At 46.1% G+C, this 17,882-nt stretch overlaps 1 protein-coding gene and 1 non-coding gene across 11 annotated transcripts; both read left to right on the forward strand.

Annotated features, from left to right (window-relative positions):
* Positions 1-1,006: 1,006 nt before the first annotated feature.
* Positions 1,007-17,790, forward strand: ATP6V1C2 (ATPase H+ transporting V1 subunit C2). Of its 10 annotated transcripts, none has more exons than XM_025148940.3 (14): positions 1,007-1,349; positions 1,766-1,924; positions 3,458-3,525; positions 6,836-6,921; positions 8,389-8,418; positions 10,573-10,667; positions 11,331-11,422; positions 13,255-13,353; positions 14,341-14,409; positions 15,249-15,341; positions 15,569-15,662; positions 15,950-16,047; positions 16,616-16,745; positions 17,424-17,790. In XM_025148940.3, exons 2-14 carry the CDS (start codon positions 1,796-1,798, stop codon positions 17,517-17,519), a joined length of 1,179 nt encoding a protein of 392 aa, XP_025004708.2. In that variant the 5' UTR covers positions 1,007-1,349; positions 1,766-1,795; the 3' UTR covers positions 17,520-17,790. The 10 variants fall into 10 exon arrangements, with proteins under 10 accessions (XP_025004708.2, XP_025004709.2, XP_025004711.2 ...); XM_025148941.3 differs by having other exon boundaries at positions 1,007-1,244; XM_025148943.3 differs by having other exon boundaries at positions 1,007-1,154.
* MIR1329 (microRNA 1329) lies at positions 8,489-8,583 on the forward strand. The gene has a single exon (NR_035009.1). It is a non-coding gene; the product is annotated as a microRNA 1329 (primary transcript).
* Positions 17,791-17,882: the final 92 nt, after the last annotated feature.

Genomic DNA, 17,882 nt, shown 5'->3' on the forward strand with positions numbered 1-17,882 from the left:
GTCCATCTTATTTGAAAAGTTGTGGTTATCAGGTGAAGTTTCTGGTGACTTGAAAAGGGGAAACATCAGTCCCAGTTTCAGGAAAGGGAGAAAGGAAGACCCGGGGAACTGCAGGCCCGTGAGCCTCACCTCTGTGCCTGGGAAGGCCATAGAACAGATCTTCCTAGAAAACATGTTAGGGCACAGGAGGGATGAGCAAGAGATTTGAGACAGCCAGCATGGCTTCACTGAAGGCGGACCACGCCTGACCAATATGGTGGCCTTCTAGAATGGAGCAATGGCACTGGTGGGCAAAGGAAGGGCAACTGATATCATCTGCCTGGACTTGTGCAAGGCTTTTGATGTGGTCCCACACCGCATCCTTGTCTCTAAGTCGAAGCAATATGGATTTGAAGGCTGGACTAATAAGTGAATAAAGAATTGGTTGGAGGGTCGTAGCCAAAAGGTTGCTGTCAATGGCTCTAAGTCCAGCTGGAGGCTGGTCACAAGCAGTGTCACTCAAGGGTCTGTCTTGGGACTGGTGTTCTTCAATATCTATCAGTTGCATAGATTATGGGATCGAGTGCACCCTCAGCAAGTTGGCAGACAACACCGAGCTGAGCGGTGCAGTTGATTCTACAGAAAGGAGGGACAACATCCAGCAATTAAAACCCTCTCAGTTTAGGACACTTGGGGGGCGGGGTGGGGCGGAAAAGGACATTCTCTTACATTTCTCGAGAACTTCATTTACATTTGGTACAGAGAAACATGAGTAGACCCAGAGGAAAATGCGCTGTCCTATAAAGAAAGCCAAATGGAGGATTGCCCAAGCGGTAGCATGGCGAGGAGCTGCAGGAGCCGAACCTGCCAGCAGCTTTCCGCGGCCCTCTACCACAGAGCGCAGTGTTCCCGCCGTCCCGGGGGCGGCCCTCGCCCCGCGCACCCACCGCACCCCGCGGCTCCGCGCCCGCCTCCCGCCCGGCCCTGCCCCGGGCGCCGCCCCGAGCACGGCCGCCCCCGCCCCGCCACCGGGAGCCGCCCGCTGTGCGGGGCCGAGGCGGCTACGGAACGAGCGCCCGCTCCCCGGGTTTCCCATTCCGTGCAGCTGGGAGTAAGGCGTGCGGGGCGGGACGGGTCCGGGAGAGCCTTTGGATGGAAGAGTTGGAGACTGCTGCGTGTGGTTCCGCTTCTTGCTGTCCTGCCCTCATCTGTTTGCTTAGCACCAGTGCAGCTGTCACACGTGGATTTGCACCACCGCTTGCTTTGTATGTATTGTCCTGCTGACAGCATCTCTCCTCCGCTCCTTGCTACCCAATCTGGAAATTAAAACACGGGGAAAGTGATATTCCACCAGGCATCTCCTGCAGCCTGTAAGTTCAGAAGAAGACTTTCTACGCCTTGCTTGCGCTTTTGCCCAAATATTTGAGTGCTAAAATTGATCAAACAGAAGTCCTTAATTACATCCTTGTGACTGGAGTCTGCCTGGCGATGGGGACTGAACTGGGTGCAGTGCGAAAGGACGGGGAGGGGAGGGAAAGGGGAGGAGAGAGCTTTGGTTCTTCATTCAGAAACTGGATGGAGCAACCCTGAGGAAGGAGGAACTGCTGCGCTCTGTGTGTGACATTGTGGAGAAGGTCATGTTCCATTTCAGGCTGAGACAGGAGTGACTCACTGTAATTATACCTCCAAAAGATCAGTAATCCACTCCAACTCTTTTGGTCCTTAGGGAAGAACACATTCGACACAGTACTTTTTTTAGCCTCTTACCTGCTTTGTGTTTCTACAGTGATCAGGAGTGAAGGGAAAGTACCGGATCATGTCGGAGTTCTGGCTGATTTCTGCCCCAGGAGATAAAACGAACCTGCAGGCATGGGAGAGAATGAACACAGTGACATCCAAATCCAACTTGTCCAGCAACAGCAAATTCCATATTCCAGACTTAAAGGTAAGCGAGGAGAGGGTTTGGGTATGGGTGACAAAACATCCCCAGCCAGGATTAAGGATTTCAGGGATAAACGTGAGATCATAGATTTATCATTTCAGAGAGCTGGAAAAGATTGCGACTGGGGGGTGAGTTGGTTTAGTCTACTGAAAACTGATTAGAGAGAGACGAGTCATTTTGCTTGAAGATGACTTTTATGTGGAAAGGATATGTGTGTAAGGAGTGGAGGGGACCGGTTAAATACAATGTATTGCATCTGCTATACCATTTGCTTCCAATCACAAAAGTCACACAGCATTGTACATCTCAAATTGCCAATGCATGGGGAGCAGCTCAGTATCTAAAAGAACCCCAGTGAGACCACTGACAGAGCAGACAGTCCTATATAATGTGCATTGCTCTGTAGGAGATGGACGTGTATATATTCAGCTATATTACTGGCTGTATAGCCTCATATCAATAGGAAAAACATTTATTCGTAACTTTTTAAAATATATATTTGCCTTCTTTAATCCTTCTTTTGTAAGATCTGCACTTTGTTTTTATTTCATTTGCATCTACGAGAAGTCTAAATCTTCGCTGAAGTCAGTGGGGCTGCAGCAGATGTAGTACTTGGTTCCTTGGGGAGCTGCCATCATCCATCTCTTACAAAGCTACACATGGTGCAGCCAGGCTCTGGCTTTAGTCCACAAAGATTGTTAAGTTATGGCTTGAGCTGTTCCAGTTACTTAAGGATGCAAGTGAAAGGGGAGCATGGCCTTTTCTCGAGTGATAACCTGCTGAAGTAGCACATGGATGCTGCAGACTGCACATGCTGCTTTTTACACATGCACCTGAGATCGTTGTGATTTTACCATCTGTGCCACCAGCCCGGTCAGTGCTGGTGTGAGTCCATTAACACTGAGGGAAATGAAGTATTGACATCATCTGACCGTACAGCCAGCTCTTTGTGTTCAGCTAATTGTTCTATGCAGGACTTGTTTCTTCTCCTGTTCTCCTTCAGCTTGACCCTTCTTAATGCTGAGCTGGCAACGTCACAAGAAAAGGTTTGGCAATGTATTGCAATACCATAAACACAGAACTATGACTGGGACAGAGTCATACAAAAAGCAGATGTTGGTCCTGGGGAAAATGGTGTCCCGAGAGGCTTAGTCTTTGGCAATAGGAAAGAATGCAGAGACCCTCTTTTGAATACGCTCTGCTTCCCTTGGTTCTCTCAGTACATTAGATTTGTTTGGTGTGTATGCTGTGCGCATTTCTACTCATTATTTTGTTAAGTAAAAGGCTATGCTACTCGATTCAGGAATGAAAACGGGAAGGAAGACATTGATGCGTGATCTTGAGACATCATATACAGTTTTTCCTTTATTGGAAAAGGCTTTTTGTGTCTGGGTCTTGAGAAAAAGAATTGCTTTATTATCCACTGAGTGAATAATGTTCTGCAGAACTGTTGAATTCGCAAATCAGAGTCCCTAGGACTGCTGACAGAAGCCTTGGACATGTGCATCTCTCACCTGCTTCTCATCTCTTGTACAGGTGGGGACACTGGATGCTCTTGTTGGTCTGTCAGATGAGTTGGGAAAACTTGATACCTTTGCTGAAAGGTAAAATAGGTCTTATTTACTACGTACAAATGAGGAACGGACATTGTTTTTATGGGATGGTGTGTCCTTGGATTCACCTTAGAGTTGGTTTAACCCAGACTACAACTGGACTGAAGTGGATGGGTTTGTGTCACGGTTTAATCTTCGTGTCAGTTGTCACAGAGTCATCACAAGGAAGGGACCATTCCTTAAAACCTGGCTGAATGGAGCCAGTGGTAGTTCTGTCTGAACAGTGATGCCTGAGTGGCTGTTTTCAAGGAAAGCTATTCTCAAAGGGAAACAGCTGTGATTTTTTTGTATTCTTTTTGAAGAATGACCTTCCCCTCCATCCAGAAACTCGAATTAATAAAGCAGTATTTAGAGAACATGAAGCCCTCCCCAGTTTTCTTTTTCCCAGAATATTTCTCTTGAGTTTTTTTAACCAGGTGTAGGAGTTATAAGGAGATATAAGGAATAAATTCTTCGGAATGAAATCGGGTACTCTTCCTCTCAGACTGTTAAACTCCTGGAAAGCCACAGTATTGACTGGCATTGTGTCAAACCCATTTATGCAGGGAGACTCACATGATCTTGCTGATCTCTGCCAAGTCTGCCTTTTAGGCCAAGCTGACCTGGGTGGACAAAGGATAATAGAGTACAGAATGCTAAGGAAATGCTGGGTTTTAGGATACTTTATAGCACAAAGTAGACTTTATTAATGAAGCTTTTTTTTCCTTTGGAAGCAAACCTTGCATACAGCTGTGGCCATGTCAGCTCTGGGGCTATTTGCCATTTCTCCCCTAGCCAGGCCTAGTGAGGAGCTGCCTGTCTGAATATGCTTTGTGCTTTCATAGATTGTTTGGTGGGTGCAAACGCATACAGAGATCCTGATATAAGCTGTTCAAACCAGTGTGAGGCAGTTTGCATAAATGTAAGTCTGCCAGAGTATGGTTCTCCCTAGCATAGCTTTCTGACTTTACTGGTGTCACAGTGGGGCTGAAATAGGATGATTCCATTTGATCACTGGGTTGCACACAATGTTGATCTTTTTAGAATTGCTTTTTCAGAATATTTAGCAGCACAGAGCAGCTTAATACTTAATCAGTAAGACTGTCTCTATCATGACTCTCCCCATCTGGTAGGGAAACCTGCCCCAAGGACTTTGTAAACGTGTTCGTGCCTCTGGTTCCTACAGCAGATTGTTCGTGCTGGAGTGAAAAGGGAACGGGAGTAAATCTGGGATGAGACAGTGCCAATGCCATCTATCTATTCCAATGCAAAGTTGGAAAGCTACTTAGGGCAGCAGCTAGCCAAGCAATCTGAGTTTGAAGGATACAGGAATCACGTGGAAGTGATTTTCGGAAGGGCTTGGCTAATTCCCACTTCTGCAAAGCCTGCTGTGGTGTCCATGTAAGATTGCTGAGGGGAGTCCTAGGTGACATGTTCCCACTGTTACCTTTGTCTTAAGTCAGCAAAGTATCGTATCGTTCCTTGTTCAGGCTGAATGCCACTTCACTCCACTAATTGTCCTGTTAGCGCCAGCAATGGCACTTCCCATATGACATGATGTATGCACTGAGCAAAAGAGTCAGTGAGGTTTTTACACAGTGAGCTGTTGGATATGGATTCCTCCTATTTGTCTTCTTTGTTTGTAAAGCTAACTGATCAAGAAGGATCAGTGAGATTTCCAGCTAAGGAAAACGAGTTTAAAAATAAGAAAAATAGATTAAGGGAGAGTAATAGCAAAGAATTATCAGGAGAAATGAATTGGAATTACAACATCATTTGGTGTTAAATGAATGCCCAAGATTTTGAGTATGTAATTGAGATTCAAGGGTTAAAATACCAAGCACTTGTACTTAGCCAAAGAAAACAGCATCTGGAGAGTTCAAGCCTGTTCAAATGACCTGAACATTTACATTCCTGCTCCTCTGAGGCAGCTACCTGCTGCACTGTTGCTAGATAAACAGGACTGCCAATAAAGGCAGTGCAAACCTGTCAGCACTGCCTCCTGCCAGGACAGCAGAGAAGGGGCAGGAGTTTGCAGGATCTATTGTTTCCATGTACTTTTATTATTTATTTACACAGGGAGGTGGAGTGTTTTTCCATGTCGACGTGGGGTAATGTGGTGCTCTCTAAAGCTGACGTTCCCATCCGTCACTCCTACCTGAGCACTCTCCAGATCCCACGTCTGCAGGGCATTGTGCAGAGGCTGGAGACTGCAGGGTTCTGCTGCCCGCAGCTTTCTGTGCCCCAGTGGGAGTGATGGTTAATATAAAGTATTACCTAAAGAAGTGTTTGACTTCTTAAGATTTTTTATTTTATTGTTAATTAAGCAATGGCACTGTAACGCTTTCACAAGCAAAATCTGAAAGAGCAGAAGAGTACATACTAGTTACACTTGCACTCTCACCTCAGCCTGAGTGTGGGCAAAATGTGGAAAAACTCTTTGGTAAGGTTTGTTGTGACAGGAAAAGGGGAAATGGTTTCAAACTAGAACAGGGGATTTAGACTGGTTATAATGAAAAAGCTTTTTATAATAAGGGTAGTGAGGCACTGGCACAGGTTGCCTAGACTGGTGGTGGATACCCCATCCCCTGGGGCACCCAAGGGCAGGCTAGATGGGGCTCTGAGAACTTGATCGAGCTGTAGGTGTCCCTGTTCATTGCATGGGATTTTGTCCAGCTGGCCTTTAAGGGACCTTTCCAACTCAGTATTAGTCTATGAAAATGCAGTTCTTCATCAGGACTCAGCTGGCCTGAGGTCCTTAAGCATCTGCAGCCTGACAGTGAAAACAAGAGCAGCCCTTAGAGGGCTGTGATTTGGGGTGAGATGGTGTAGATTCCTCCCCGGGTATGGTACAGCTGTATTTGGTGCATCAAGCCTAGACTCTGAACTGCTCCTGTCTGGTGTCATAAGAACAACTGCAAAGGTTTATTTAGCATCCCATGGAGCAGATCTTCAACCAGGGTTAGACTGGTTGACTGTTCTGTGTGTAGCCTCATGTCCCTCCATCACCTCCAGAATGTGAACACAAGTTTCTGCTTTCTGCAATGAGTGCCATGAAATACAGTGTGCAGAAGATGGAATCTGTATCTTTTGGGAGCCTTGAGCACTGGGGAGATGGTATTACCTATCTGTTTGCAGAAATCAGTGTATTTTAGTTCTGCTATATGCCATAGATTGTTTATTGTCATTTTAGTGGCAAATTTACTTGCCTTGCTTCAGAAGTGTATTGTGTGGGTATCTCCATGTTTATCAGATCACTGTAGTATCCGTTTTGTATTTGTGTTGTTACTTTACTAACGAAGCTTCTCTTGTTACATCCAAGCGTAATTAAGAAAATAGTCCAGTATATAGGAGAAGTTATGGAGGACTCCAAAGATAAAGTCCAGGAAAATCTTCTGGCCAATGGAGGTAGGTGCTGTGAATGCGGATATGTTAATGCACTGATGCTGCCTGTATTTGCTTCAGAATATGAGCATTCAGAATTGAAACACTCACCCGTTAGAAAAGACAACCAACAGGAATATTGTCTAAGAGCACATCTGGCCATATTACATTTTTTCCAGAGTTAAAAGAAACTCTATGCAGTTCCAGCTTTGCTTCCAGGACAATATTCAGTGTCTGGTACTCTTCTGTGGAAGAAATATTTCCAACACCGGAGCTGAGGAGTGAAGAGGAAACCAGGAGACATTCCTAAAATGACCTAGCACTTTTTTGTGGCCTCCATGGGCTGGATCACTTCCAGGCAGCTAAATCATGTCCTAAAAGTCTGCATGGAATTGATTAGTGCTGTAGTAGTGTTCTGCTTTCCTTGCTGCAGTGCTGGGACAGAGCCTGTGCTCTGTCAGCTGTGAATTTCTAACATCACGGGTGGATGCTGGGGGCAACAGTTCAACTCCTGGGGAGTTAAGAGTTGGTTGGGAGCAGCAAGACTAGAAATACTGTGTTACAATCAGTGTTGCAGTAACAATGAAAGCCTGAGGAGTTTCCTGCTCTGCTAGCGTGGCATATGTGCTTTCTCTGTTAGTGGAGCTGTGGTGCTGTTCTACAGCAGGTAGGTGGTGAGGTCTTGAAGGCCAGTGCAATCAGCAGTGATGTGAGATCTCCATTGCAAGGTGAGGGCCTTGTCACTGCCCTGCCCATATGTTGCTTCTTTAGGGGAGCCGGGCTGCACTTACAGGGCCATGCCAGAGGCTGCTGGGATGTGCACTGTTGCTCCCATTACAAATAACTTCTCTTTGGTTTCCCTTGTGATGCCCTGCTCTGACTGGCAGCTGTTGTATAGCAGAGGAGAAGAGCAAGCAGGGACACTTCTGTCATGCTGAAGGGTGACTGGAGCTCACTAGTTAGAACACAGAATATCCCAATTTGGGAGGGACCCACAAGGGTCATGAAGTCCAACCCCTGGCTCCACACATGACCAGCCAAAATCAACACCTGTATCTGAGAGCGGTGTCCAAACGCTCCTTGAACTCTGGCACTCAGGGCTGTGCCCACTGCCTTGGGCAGCCTGTTCTGTGCCCACCGCCCTCTGGGGCTGAACCATTCCCAGCCCCCCAGCTGCCCCTCCCTGACACAGCTCCATGTCATTCCCTCGGGCCCTGTTGCTGTCACAGAGAGCAGAGCTCAGTGCTGCCCTCCATTCCCTGTGAGGAGCTGCAGCTGCCATGAGGCCTCTCCTCAGCTCCTCTGCTCTGGGCTGAGCACACTGGGGGGCCTCAGCAACACCTTGCACACCTCACCCTCCAGACTCTTCCCCATCTTCATAGGCTGGGGAGAAAGTCCTTTTAGAAACATCCTTTGTGCATGAAATAAGACCCTCTTTTTATGTATGCAACTACTGGCCAAGTACAATAATGCCGCTTATTTATGTTACAGGGCGAAAGGATAAAATGAAATGTCTGAAAAGTATGTTGGGGATTGCTGATTGCAGTGTTGCTACAAGCATGCATTTGGGTGTGGTAGTGCTAGAAACAAGTCTTGGTCTGGTTGTAGAGATACAGTGATCACGTTACGATGGATTTCTCAAGTAACAACCTCGTAGCTTGATCACGATATCCCTATGACTTGAGAAACAGCAGGTTGAACTTATGTCTTTTGTTTCCTCTTTTTACGCTCTTTTCCTTTCCTGTCGACTCTGCATGTGTTGTAATAGAAGGGTGTGGAAGTTTCTTGTATCTGCTACTAATTTCAGTCCTTTGGTCATCCAAAGGAGTCATATCTAATTAGGACTCTTTTAAGATTATTGATTGCATCCTTAAAAAAAATCAATCCATTTTAACATATATATATTCAGGATTCCCCTGTTACAGTCCAATATCATTCCTCACAAGCAGCAGCAACACTGAATTCTTCTTCCTTCCCTTTTTGGATGGCAAAAGGACCCCAAAATTGAAGGTCATGAAATCAGAATCAAAATTGTAAGACATGATTTCTTGCCGCAGAGTCCAATTTCAGGCTGTTAGACCATGCACACCCAGGTTTTTGATTACAAATGTTCTGGTTTTAGCTCAGCTGTATGAATTCCTGGCAGCAGTTTGGTCCACCAGCCAACTGAACTGTTGGCCGTGTCTAGCAGCTGTCTGGTTAGACTTGTGGGAAGGAGAACTGCAAGCATCAGCAAACACAGCCCATTTAGTTAAATGAATATGCCTGCTGCATGCTGGTGGGCAACAGCTGGAAGCAGCCGTGTGGAGATGCCCCTCTTATAGAAAGAACACTTGTATTTGTGTATACTGGGAATTTCATTATATCACAGTAGCAGGAAATGCTTCCTTGCTTTGGACAGCATCAAAAATGTGAAATGTAAGTAAAGAGTTTTTAAAATGTTTAGACTGAATTCTGTTCCTTTGTAGCAATGTGGACCCCAAATAACTTTTGAAATCTGGTAAGTAGTGGAATAATGCCAGTCTTTGTAACGAGCTCAGAACTGAAATGAACAGAAGGGATAAATGAGAAGCATAACCATTTTGAAGAATTGAGTATTTTGTAGGGGAAGTAGTTTAAATTGCTGCTTGGAGCTGGCTGAGTGCTAGGAAGTGTTCAGCCTGTGGGATTCCTGGGCTGCTGAGGAGGCATCTCTCTTGGGTGGCAGCAAGGAGAGGCAGTGCAGAGGGGAAGGGAATTGGGAGCACAGCCAAGGAGTACGCCTGTGGAATGGGCTGAAGGCTCACGGTGTGCTTAACTGCTGAACAGCTGGGCTCTGCTGAGACCGAGGATAAAAGGGGCACAGTGAACTTCTGTACCTCTGCCTTGCCCCTTTCCCACATGCTCCCTGTGCTGGAGAGTTTGCTGCTTCCTGGTCATGCATTGGCAGGAAAGGCTGAATCTGTGTGTTGAGGGAGCTTTGCACAGCTGTAGCTTTCAAAGGGAGGGAGAACGAGGTCATGGCAGTGTTTTCTGTCTTCTGCTCAGTTCATCCTTTGATAAGAATTTGTCTTCCTCCTTTCATAAGACTTTCCGTGCTTCGGAAATCTAATAGGGTAAACTGACTCTGATGTGGGGCGAGAGAAGCCCATGGAAAGGATAGTGCTCCCCTGGCAGGGTGTTTGATGTCACACGAGGCAGGGTGGTACCCTCAGCTTGGCCCCGTAGCACTTAAACAACTTTTCACATTCCTTCTTATGCATCTCTGTTCATGCAGTGCTCCTCACACTGTGTGCAACCCACGGGGAACTGCATTCAGCCTTTGCCTTGGGAATGGTTAACTCTGCACCAGGCAGTGAGGAGCACTGAGCAGCCCCACTTGTCCCTCCTTTCTTTACCTCCCTGAGCTTGTTCTGCCCTGTCTCCCCATGGCAACTTCCCACATATTCTCCATCCTACCTGTCTGGGAAGAATCCATGTGCAGCAAACAGTGTCTCTGTTTCAACTATTTTTTAATTTGAGGATGCTTCGATTGAGCATTTGATTTGTGCAGATTTGATCTAGATCACATTTCTATGAGAACTGAGAGGTGGGCCAACCAAAGCTCTACATAGGATACAGCTGGGGGCTGCCACCCCAGCCTTGAGCTTCCACCATGTCAGCTGTCTGCTGTAACACATTTCTTTGTATTTCCAGTTGACCTGATTAGCTACTTGACCCGGTTTGAGTGGGACATGGCCAAATATCCCATAAAGCAGCCACTGAAGAATATATCAGAAGCATTAGCAAAGGTAAACTGTGCTCCAGGTTGTAAGAAGATCTCAGAATGGGGAATCATATCTTTTGGCAGTTTTTGCTCTCTTCTGTCACAGCAGTCAGTGAGAGTTCTGCCTGCAGCAGTTGATTTATTTCAATTTGTACCATAATAACACCGATATATGTCTATATATCTGTATGTATATAGAGATATACGAGCCTATTCATTCCATAAATATATGGACCTTTATCAGATTTATCAGACTACATTGATACGTTCTACATTTTAGTCCCCTTTGTTGTAATATTTTATTGTTTTTACGTACTGTAACATCATTCTCCATGTTGGGGTTTTCTTGTGAAATCATTGGCCTACATTAAATCCAACACGTTGCAGGTTGGATGAATTATTTACACTGGCAGCCTGTTCAGGAAGGAATGAACTGTTGTTCAATGTAGATAGCAAATGAAATACACAGTAACAGCTAACCAAGTCCTTCTTGCTGCAGGGACCATTGCCCATGACTGAGCAGTTCTGTGGAGCCCAGAACTGAAGTGGGCTCCCTCTTGGCTATGTTCAGATGGTTTTAGGAGGAGCTGACAGCTGTGTTCTCTCTCTGCAGTGCAGAGGTAGGAGGAGGAAGGTGAGGATGATGCCTCAAGCAATTTCTCAATTCACTTTTTTTACTTTGTTGTAGCAAGTTACTCAGATAGAAGCAGACCTAAGGACCCGATCAGCTGCATACAACAACATTAAAGGAAATTTGCAAAACCTGGAGAAAAAAACTGTGTAAGTACAGCATGTGCCTGTTGAGCTCTGGAATGCTGCATGGCTGACGTGAGAGCAGTGAATGCCACATCTACTGCTGTGCAGTGAATTGTGTGTGCTGTGATGGGTGCAAACATAGTGCCTGACTTTGGGGCACACTGGGCATCCCGAGGTGAAGGGGAAGCCAAGGCAGAAACTGGCGTGAGCAGCATGTCTTAAAATCAGCTCAGGGGAGACTGCAGTTCCTAATATGACTTTATTAGCAGTGGGAGGACAAAGTAGTGGTAAAGAGTCAAAACCAAATGCCAATGTATTGCTGTGATGGGATTTTAGGGAGTCAAAAAATTAGATCAGCTGCATCAGCTGGTAGATTCATAGAATCATAGAATCATAGAATCGCTAAGGTTGGAAAAGACCCACAGGATCACCCAGTCCAACCATTCGCCCTTCACCAATGGTTCTCACTAAACCATGTCCCTCAACACAACATCCAAACGCTCTTTGAACACCACCAGAGTCGGTGACTCCACCACCTCTCTGGGCAGCCCATTCCAGTGTCTGACCACCCTTTCAGAGAAGTAGTATTTCCTAACGTCCAGCCTGAATCTTCCCTGGTGCAGCTTGAAGCCATTCCCTCTAGTCCTATCACTAGTCACATGAGAGAAAAGGCTGACCCCCAGCTCACTACAACCTCCCTTCAGGTAGTTATAGAGAGCAATAAGGTCTCCCCTGAGCCTCCTCTCCTCTGGACTGAACAATCCCAGCTCCTTCAGCCGCTCCTCATAAGGCCTGTGCTCCAGACCCCTCACCAGCTTTGTTGCCCTCCTCTGGACACGCTCCAGGGCCTTGATGTCTTTCTTACAGTGAGGAGCCCAAAACTGGACACAGTACTCAAGGTGCGGCCTCACCAGTGCTGAGTACAGGGGGACAATTACTTCCCTGTTCCTGCTGGCCACACTATTTCTGATACAAGCCAGGATGCCATTGGCCTTCTTGGCCACCTGGGCACACTGCTGGGTCATGTTCAGTCTAGCATCAATCAACACCCCCAGGTCCATTTCCTCTACACAGTCTTCCAGCCACTCTGCCCCAAGCCTGTAGCATTGCCTGGGGTTATTGCGGCCAAAGTGCAGGACCCAGCATTTGGTCTTGTTGAATCCCATCCCATTGGCTTCAGCCCAGATATCCAGCCTATCCAGATTCCTCTGTAGGGCCTTGCTACCCTCAGGCAGATCAACACTTCCAGCCAGCTTGGTGTCATCTGCAAACTTACTGAGGGTGCACTCAATGCCCTCATCCAGGTCATCAATAAAGATATTAAACAGAACAGGCCCCAGTACCGACCCCTGGGGAACACCACTCATGACCGGTCGCCAGCTGGATTTAACTCCATTCCTTTGCTACACAGAGCTGTATCCTCCTAGGAGCTACCTTAAGGCACATACGAGATAAAGAGGTGATTTGAGACAGCCAGCATGGCTTCACCAAGGGCAGATCATGCCTGACCAATCTGGTGGCCTTCTAAGATGTTGTGCTAGCATTCATCCCACACTTGCTTGTTTGTGTCACTCTTCTGTACTCAGACCCCTTGCGTGGGCAACCTGCCTGGAGAGCAGCCTTCATTGCTCAAGGACGGTACTCGAAGAAGCTCAGAGCCCACTCCAGCATAGTTGCAATAAAAATAAATAAATGGCCTTCTTAGAAGTGTAGCCGTGTCCTTTAGCCACCTCATTCCCTGTGTTTTTCAACTCTAGTATGCACTGTTGGCAACCATATGTATATCACAGTGCCTCTGATGTGCTGCTACTGGGTTCCTGCTAATGTCATTTTTTTCTTTGTTTCGTTTGCTTTAGGGGAAACTTGCTGACTCGGACCCTCGCAGACATCGTGCATAAAGAAGACTTTGTTCTGAATTCTGAGTACCTTATCACACTGCTAGTCGTGGTGCCAAAGTAAGGCAATGGTGTGTGCACACACTCAGGTGTGATGTTGAGTTTCAGGCCTAAGTGCTGGATGCAGGCACTACTGGATCAGTTGGGCCAGCTGATCTGTGCTGTGTCTGGGGAGCAGGTGGATCCATTAGGAGAAGGAACAGACTGCTCCAAGCTCAGAGCAGGACAGGAGTGGGATGTAGGCATGTAAATGTTACAGAACGGGTTCTCAAACAGCCTCCTGGTAGGAGTTAAAAAAAAACAACACCACGGCAGAACAGATTTGTACTGCAGCTGAGGCAGTTTATAAAAGGAATCAGACCTGTCAAACTCACAAGGGCTCTGCTGGTCACGTATTTGTAAGTGCCTGCATATAGGATAATTGCCATCACCATCAGTTGTGAACGTGCAAGGTATCCTTCCTTCTGAAAGCCTACACAAAACTTGTCCTTGCAGTGCAACACTATCCCAACGTGCACACACAGTACCATCGCTTTTCTGTCTAAAAAACATGTTCAAAAAGCTATTCTAGGTAACTTCATTGAATTTATTACTAAGTCTTCTTTTGGGTTCCTGCTATAAACACCTCTCACTTTGCAAACTTAGCCTTCCCTTGGCCCCATTCTCTCAGTGCTGCTACTTGCCATGTTCCAAGTATTGCACCACGTCAGCACTGGACCACGAGACACTCGTGTGGAGCTCCTGGAACACAGGACACATGGCAGCCTGTACATGGAAACCAAAAGCCTCAGTCTTTCCACCCCCAGCTTCCTGCTTCACACTTCCTCATCCCAAGACCCAGAGTGAGAGAGGAGTGAGGATGATATATTGGGAAGCCTCTCTGTAGATGCTGACTTAGGACAGGAAAGGACAGAAGAAGCTTTGCTGCCACACAACCCAGCACAAAGAGCTCCCGCTCTAACCGATTAGCTTCGTTATTTTTACCAACACATTCTCTTTCTGGTATGTTGTATTTATTTACTCTGTTTTCCTTTGTGTTGCTCAAAGATCAAGCTATGTACAGTGGCAGAAGACCTACGAATCCCTGTCTGATATGGTAGTGCCTCGCTCCACCAAGTAAGTGACAACCCAAATAGAGGCCCCCGCAGGCTGCAGATATCCCTGCCGTATCTGTCACTCAAGTTGCTCAAGAATCACTTGAGTAATACATAGGCTCTGTAGGTTAACATGCGGATTTGCCTTGTATCATTCTCACTTGAAACTGGAAATTATTCTGTTGGAGGAAAGTACAGATGAAAGCCTCAATCACTGTTTTCTTTTCCTACAATTGGCCTCTTGTTGCTCCCTTTTCCAGTAAGCTAGTTCTTTCCACTCGCTGCGATCACATGAACAACAAACCAGGCCTTTTGCTTGTTACAGCAATCCAGGCCTACTTCAGACATACAACCATGTACAACTTTATGAAAGCTCCTTTTAAAAAATCACTACTTCTGCATCTTTCATTGTTTTCTGCAGTAAAGTGGGATAATTCAATGAACTGCCATTTGCATTGGCATACGCCATGTTAACAGCTAGAGTGAAAAAATCCTTACTGGGAGTTAGGTGTTCCTCTACTGTCACATTCCTCTGACCGTCACATTGTCTGCAATGGAGGAAGCAGAAAGCAGAGAGAGGAAAGCTTTGTGTAACTGCCTGCCTTAAAAACACGTGCATGTAAGCAGAGGGACATAATAGGAAACAGAAAAAAGAGTATGTGTGTAAGCGGGCTGTCTGCATCAGAGATACTGCGGTTGGTGCTATTAAAGCCTTTGTTCCCTATTTCAATCACAGCTGTCTTGAAAAGTGAGGCATTGTTCAGTTTCATAAATGAAAGAAAGAACTGCAAAAGGGAAAGGTGAAGCGAGTGTGAGAGATTGGCCGTGTCAAATCACAGCAGGGATTTTTCCCTCTCACAGAATGATTGCTGAGGATGCCGAGGGAGGACTCTTTACAGTCACTCTATTTAGAAAAGTGATGGATGACTTCAAGGCTAAAGCTAGAGAGAACAGGTAAGCAGTCATGCTTTGCAAGGAATCCAACAACTGTTCTCCCCGCTCTCATGCGATAGGCGACAGGACGTTTGCTTTCTGGAGGTGACTTCAACTCCCACCCTGCATATCCTTTGAAGGGCCAGCAGCTTCAAAACATCCCCATCTCGCTTCATCAGAGGCAAAAGAAACGAATGTGCGCACTGCCTGGATTATGGCTTGTGAGAGCAAATGTCATTCAATTGTAGGTTCATGGTTCGAGAGTTTTATTTTGATGAGAAGGAACTGAAATGTGAAAAGGAAGAGCTGATGAAGCTAGCTTCTGATAAGAAACAGCAGTATGTAAGTAGCACATCGAGTTGCTGGCCTCTATATTGACAGCCTCTGCTACCTGTGTGTAAGGATCTCACTTAGAAGTGGCTTTCTGATCCCAGTAGGTTCCTATGAGCTCCATCTAGCATTGAAAACTGAAGCACGGGATAGATAACACCATTTGCCCAAGGTCACACAAGTTTCTGATGTACTAAGGGACAATAATGGCCTGCCTGGGATGCCTTCAATAGCATTAGCAATGGAGCCATGTCATGCAGCAAAGGGGGATCACAGCATTGTTACTTCTGTTCTCATAGGGCCCGTTACTGCGCTGGTTGAAAGTGAACTTCAGTGAAGCATTTGTGGCTTGGATTCACGTGAAAGCCTTGAGAGTTTTTGTTGAATCAGTCCTGAGGTACGTGGGTACACATGCAGTGCTGGCAGATTCCTGTCACAGATAAGAAGTACCAGCTCACTTTCTTCATGGTGGGGGGGAAGATCATATAATCATAGAATGGCCTGGGTTGAAAAAGACCACAATGATCATTGAGTTTCAATCCCCCCGCTGTGTGCAGGGTCACCAACCAGCAGACCAGGCTGCCCAGAGCCACATCCAGCCTGGCCTTGAATGCCTCCAGGGATGGGGCATCCACAGCCTCCTTGGGCAACCTGTTCCTGTGTAATCCCTTACAGAGAGTTCCAGGAGCTCACAGGGGATGGTACAGATGACTACAAAACAGGTGACACGTAAAGCTGATGAGATGATTCTTTGGGGTCACTCACAGGAAAAAGAATGGTGCTTAGTCCCCCTATGGCTTCAAAATGGAAGTGCTTTCAGAGAAGGAGGCAGCACAGCACAGCTGGGACCGTGCACTACAGAAACTATTCACTAGGGAACGCACCAGGAGGTTGAAGAGGGAGAAGAGCAGGAATGGAATGGGGTGATAGCTGGAAAATAATGGGGTATTTTGCTGTGTTTGCAGGTATGGCCTTCCAGTGAATTTCCAAGCCATGTTGCTGCAACCAAACAGGAAGTCGGTAAAACGCCTGAGAGATGTCCTAAACGCGGTCTTCAAACATCTAGATGAAGTTGCAGCTGCAAGTATAATGGATGTACGTATTTGGACTACAACTGCATGAACTGCATTGTCCCAGTTTAGTCCAGGGGTTGGAGCAAACACCTCACCACACCTCGCAGTGTGAGGATCCCTGGATACAGCTCTAATCCCTGGTGGTTACAGAAAGGATTGGTGTCAGGGAGGGCCAGGTTATCATGGAGAGTCGCAGGGTGTGCTTACAGTTTCAGTTGAAGCATCCGATGCTTACAGCTACTGGCCTGAAACAGCTCTGCTCACTTATGGCAGCTCCTCCAGGTAAGCTCAATGCCAACAGCAGAACTGATGTAAAACAAATGCTAGGACTGTGAGATCTCCCTCCTCTGTAGCAGGCTGTCACTGACTGAACATCTCAGCCTAGGACTGTACCAGGCAGCAATGCTTGCTCCCCACATCCTGAGTACACCGTTTAAGATAAAGCAAAAGGAGTTTAAACTGCCTAAAACCAGGCAAGCAAAAGATTCCCAATGCATAAGCCAAGGAGGAAAAAGGAAATGTCAATACTGTGTTGGACAGCCTACCGAAAGCACCAAGCAAACACCAGATTCTCTGAAAATTCTGTGTTAAGCATAACAAGTACAAGACTCCTTTCCACCTAAGTCAAGCAGGCAATCTGCTTTAGCTTGGAACAGCACAACTTTTACTGATACTGAAGTCATGTTGTTTCCTTTTGCAGCCTGGCATGGACATCCCTGGTTTACAACTGAGTAATCAAGAATACTACCCTTACGTCTATTTCAAGATTGACCTCAGTCTTCTCGATGGCAGTTAAGAACAAACCAACCATTCCATCTATTAATTTCCAAGACCCAAATGTTGTAGTAGAAGCATCTTCGGCTGTTGGAAGTCAAATTGAAATGCTGATGAATGAGATTTTTCCTTACGCTTTCAGTAATTTTTAAGTGACTTCAAACATCTTCAGTTCATAGCGTGATAAAAAGATATTTCAGAGGCAGGTGGTACTATGGTAGTATTTATTATTTTTTGGTAAGTTACAAAGATGGAATCTCCATTGGATTTAAATTAAACAATTCTGTGGCTAATTTTTGGTGTGGTGGCTGATGTTTCTACTAATCGTACAGTACTGGTTTTCTTACAAAGCAAACTTCAACCAGGAAAAAAAAAAAAAAGGACA

This window comes from Gallus gallus, chromosome 3 (assembly GCF_016699485.2).
Source record: "Gallus gallus isolate bGalGal1 chromosome 3, bGalGal1.mat.broiler.GRCg7b, whole genome shotgun sequence".
Taxonomy (NCBI): Eukaryota; Metazoa; Chordata; class Aves; order Galliformes; family Phasianidae; genus Gallus; species Gallus gallus.

What these genes read in the sequence shown, in the direction of transcription:
- ATP6V1C2 (XM_025148940.3), top strand. Translation starts at nt 1,796, where the DNA reads ATGTCGGAGTTCTGGCTGATTTCTGCCCCAGGAGATAAAACGAACCTG. An exon ending in AACCTGGAGAAAAAAACTGT is followed by an intron (nt 11,423 to 13,254) that starts GTAAGTACAGCA and finishes CGTTTGCTTTAG; the next exon opens with GGGAAACTTGCTGACTCGGA. An exon ending in TTTGTTGAATCAGTCCTGAG is followed by an intron (nt 16,048 to 16,615) that starts GTACGTGGGTAC and finishes CTGTGTTTGCAG; the next exon opens with GTATGGCCTTCCAGTGAATT.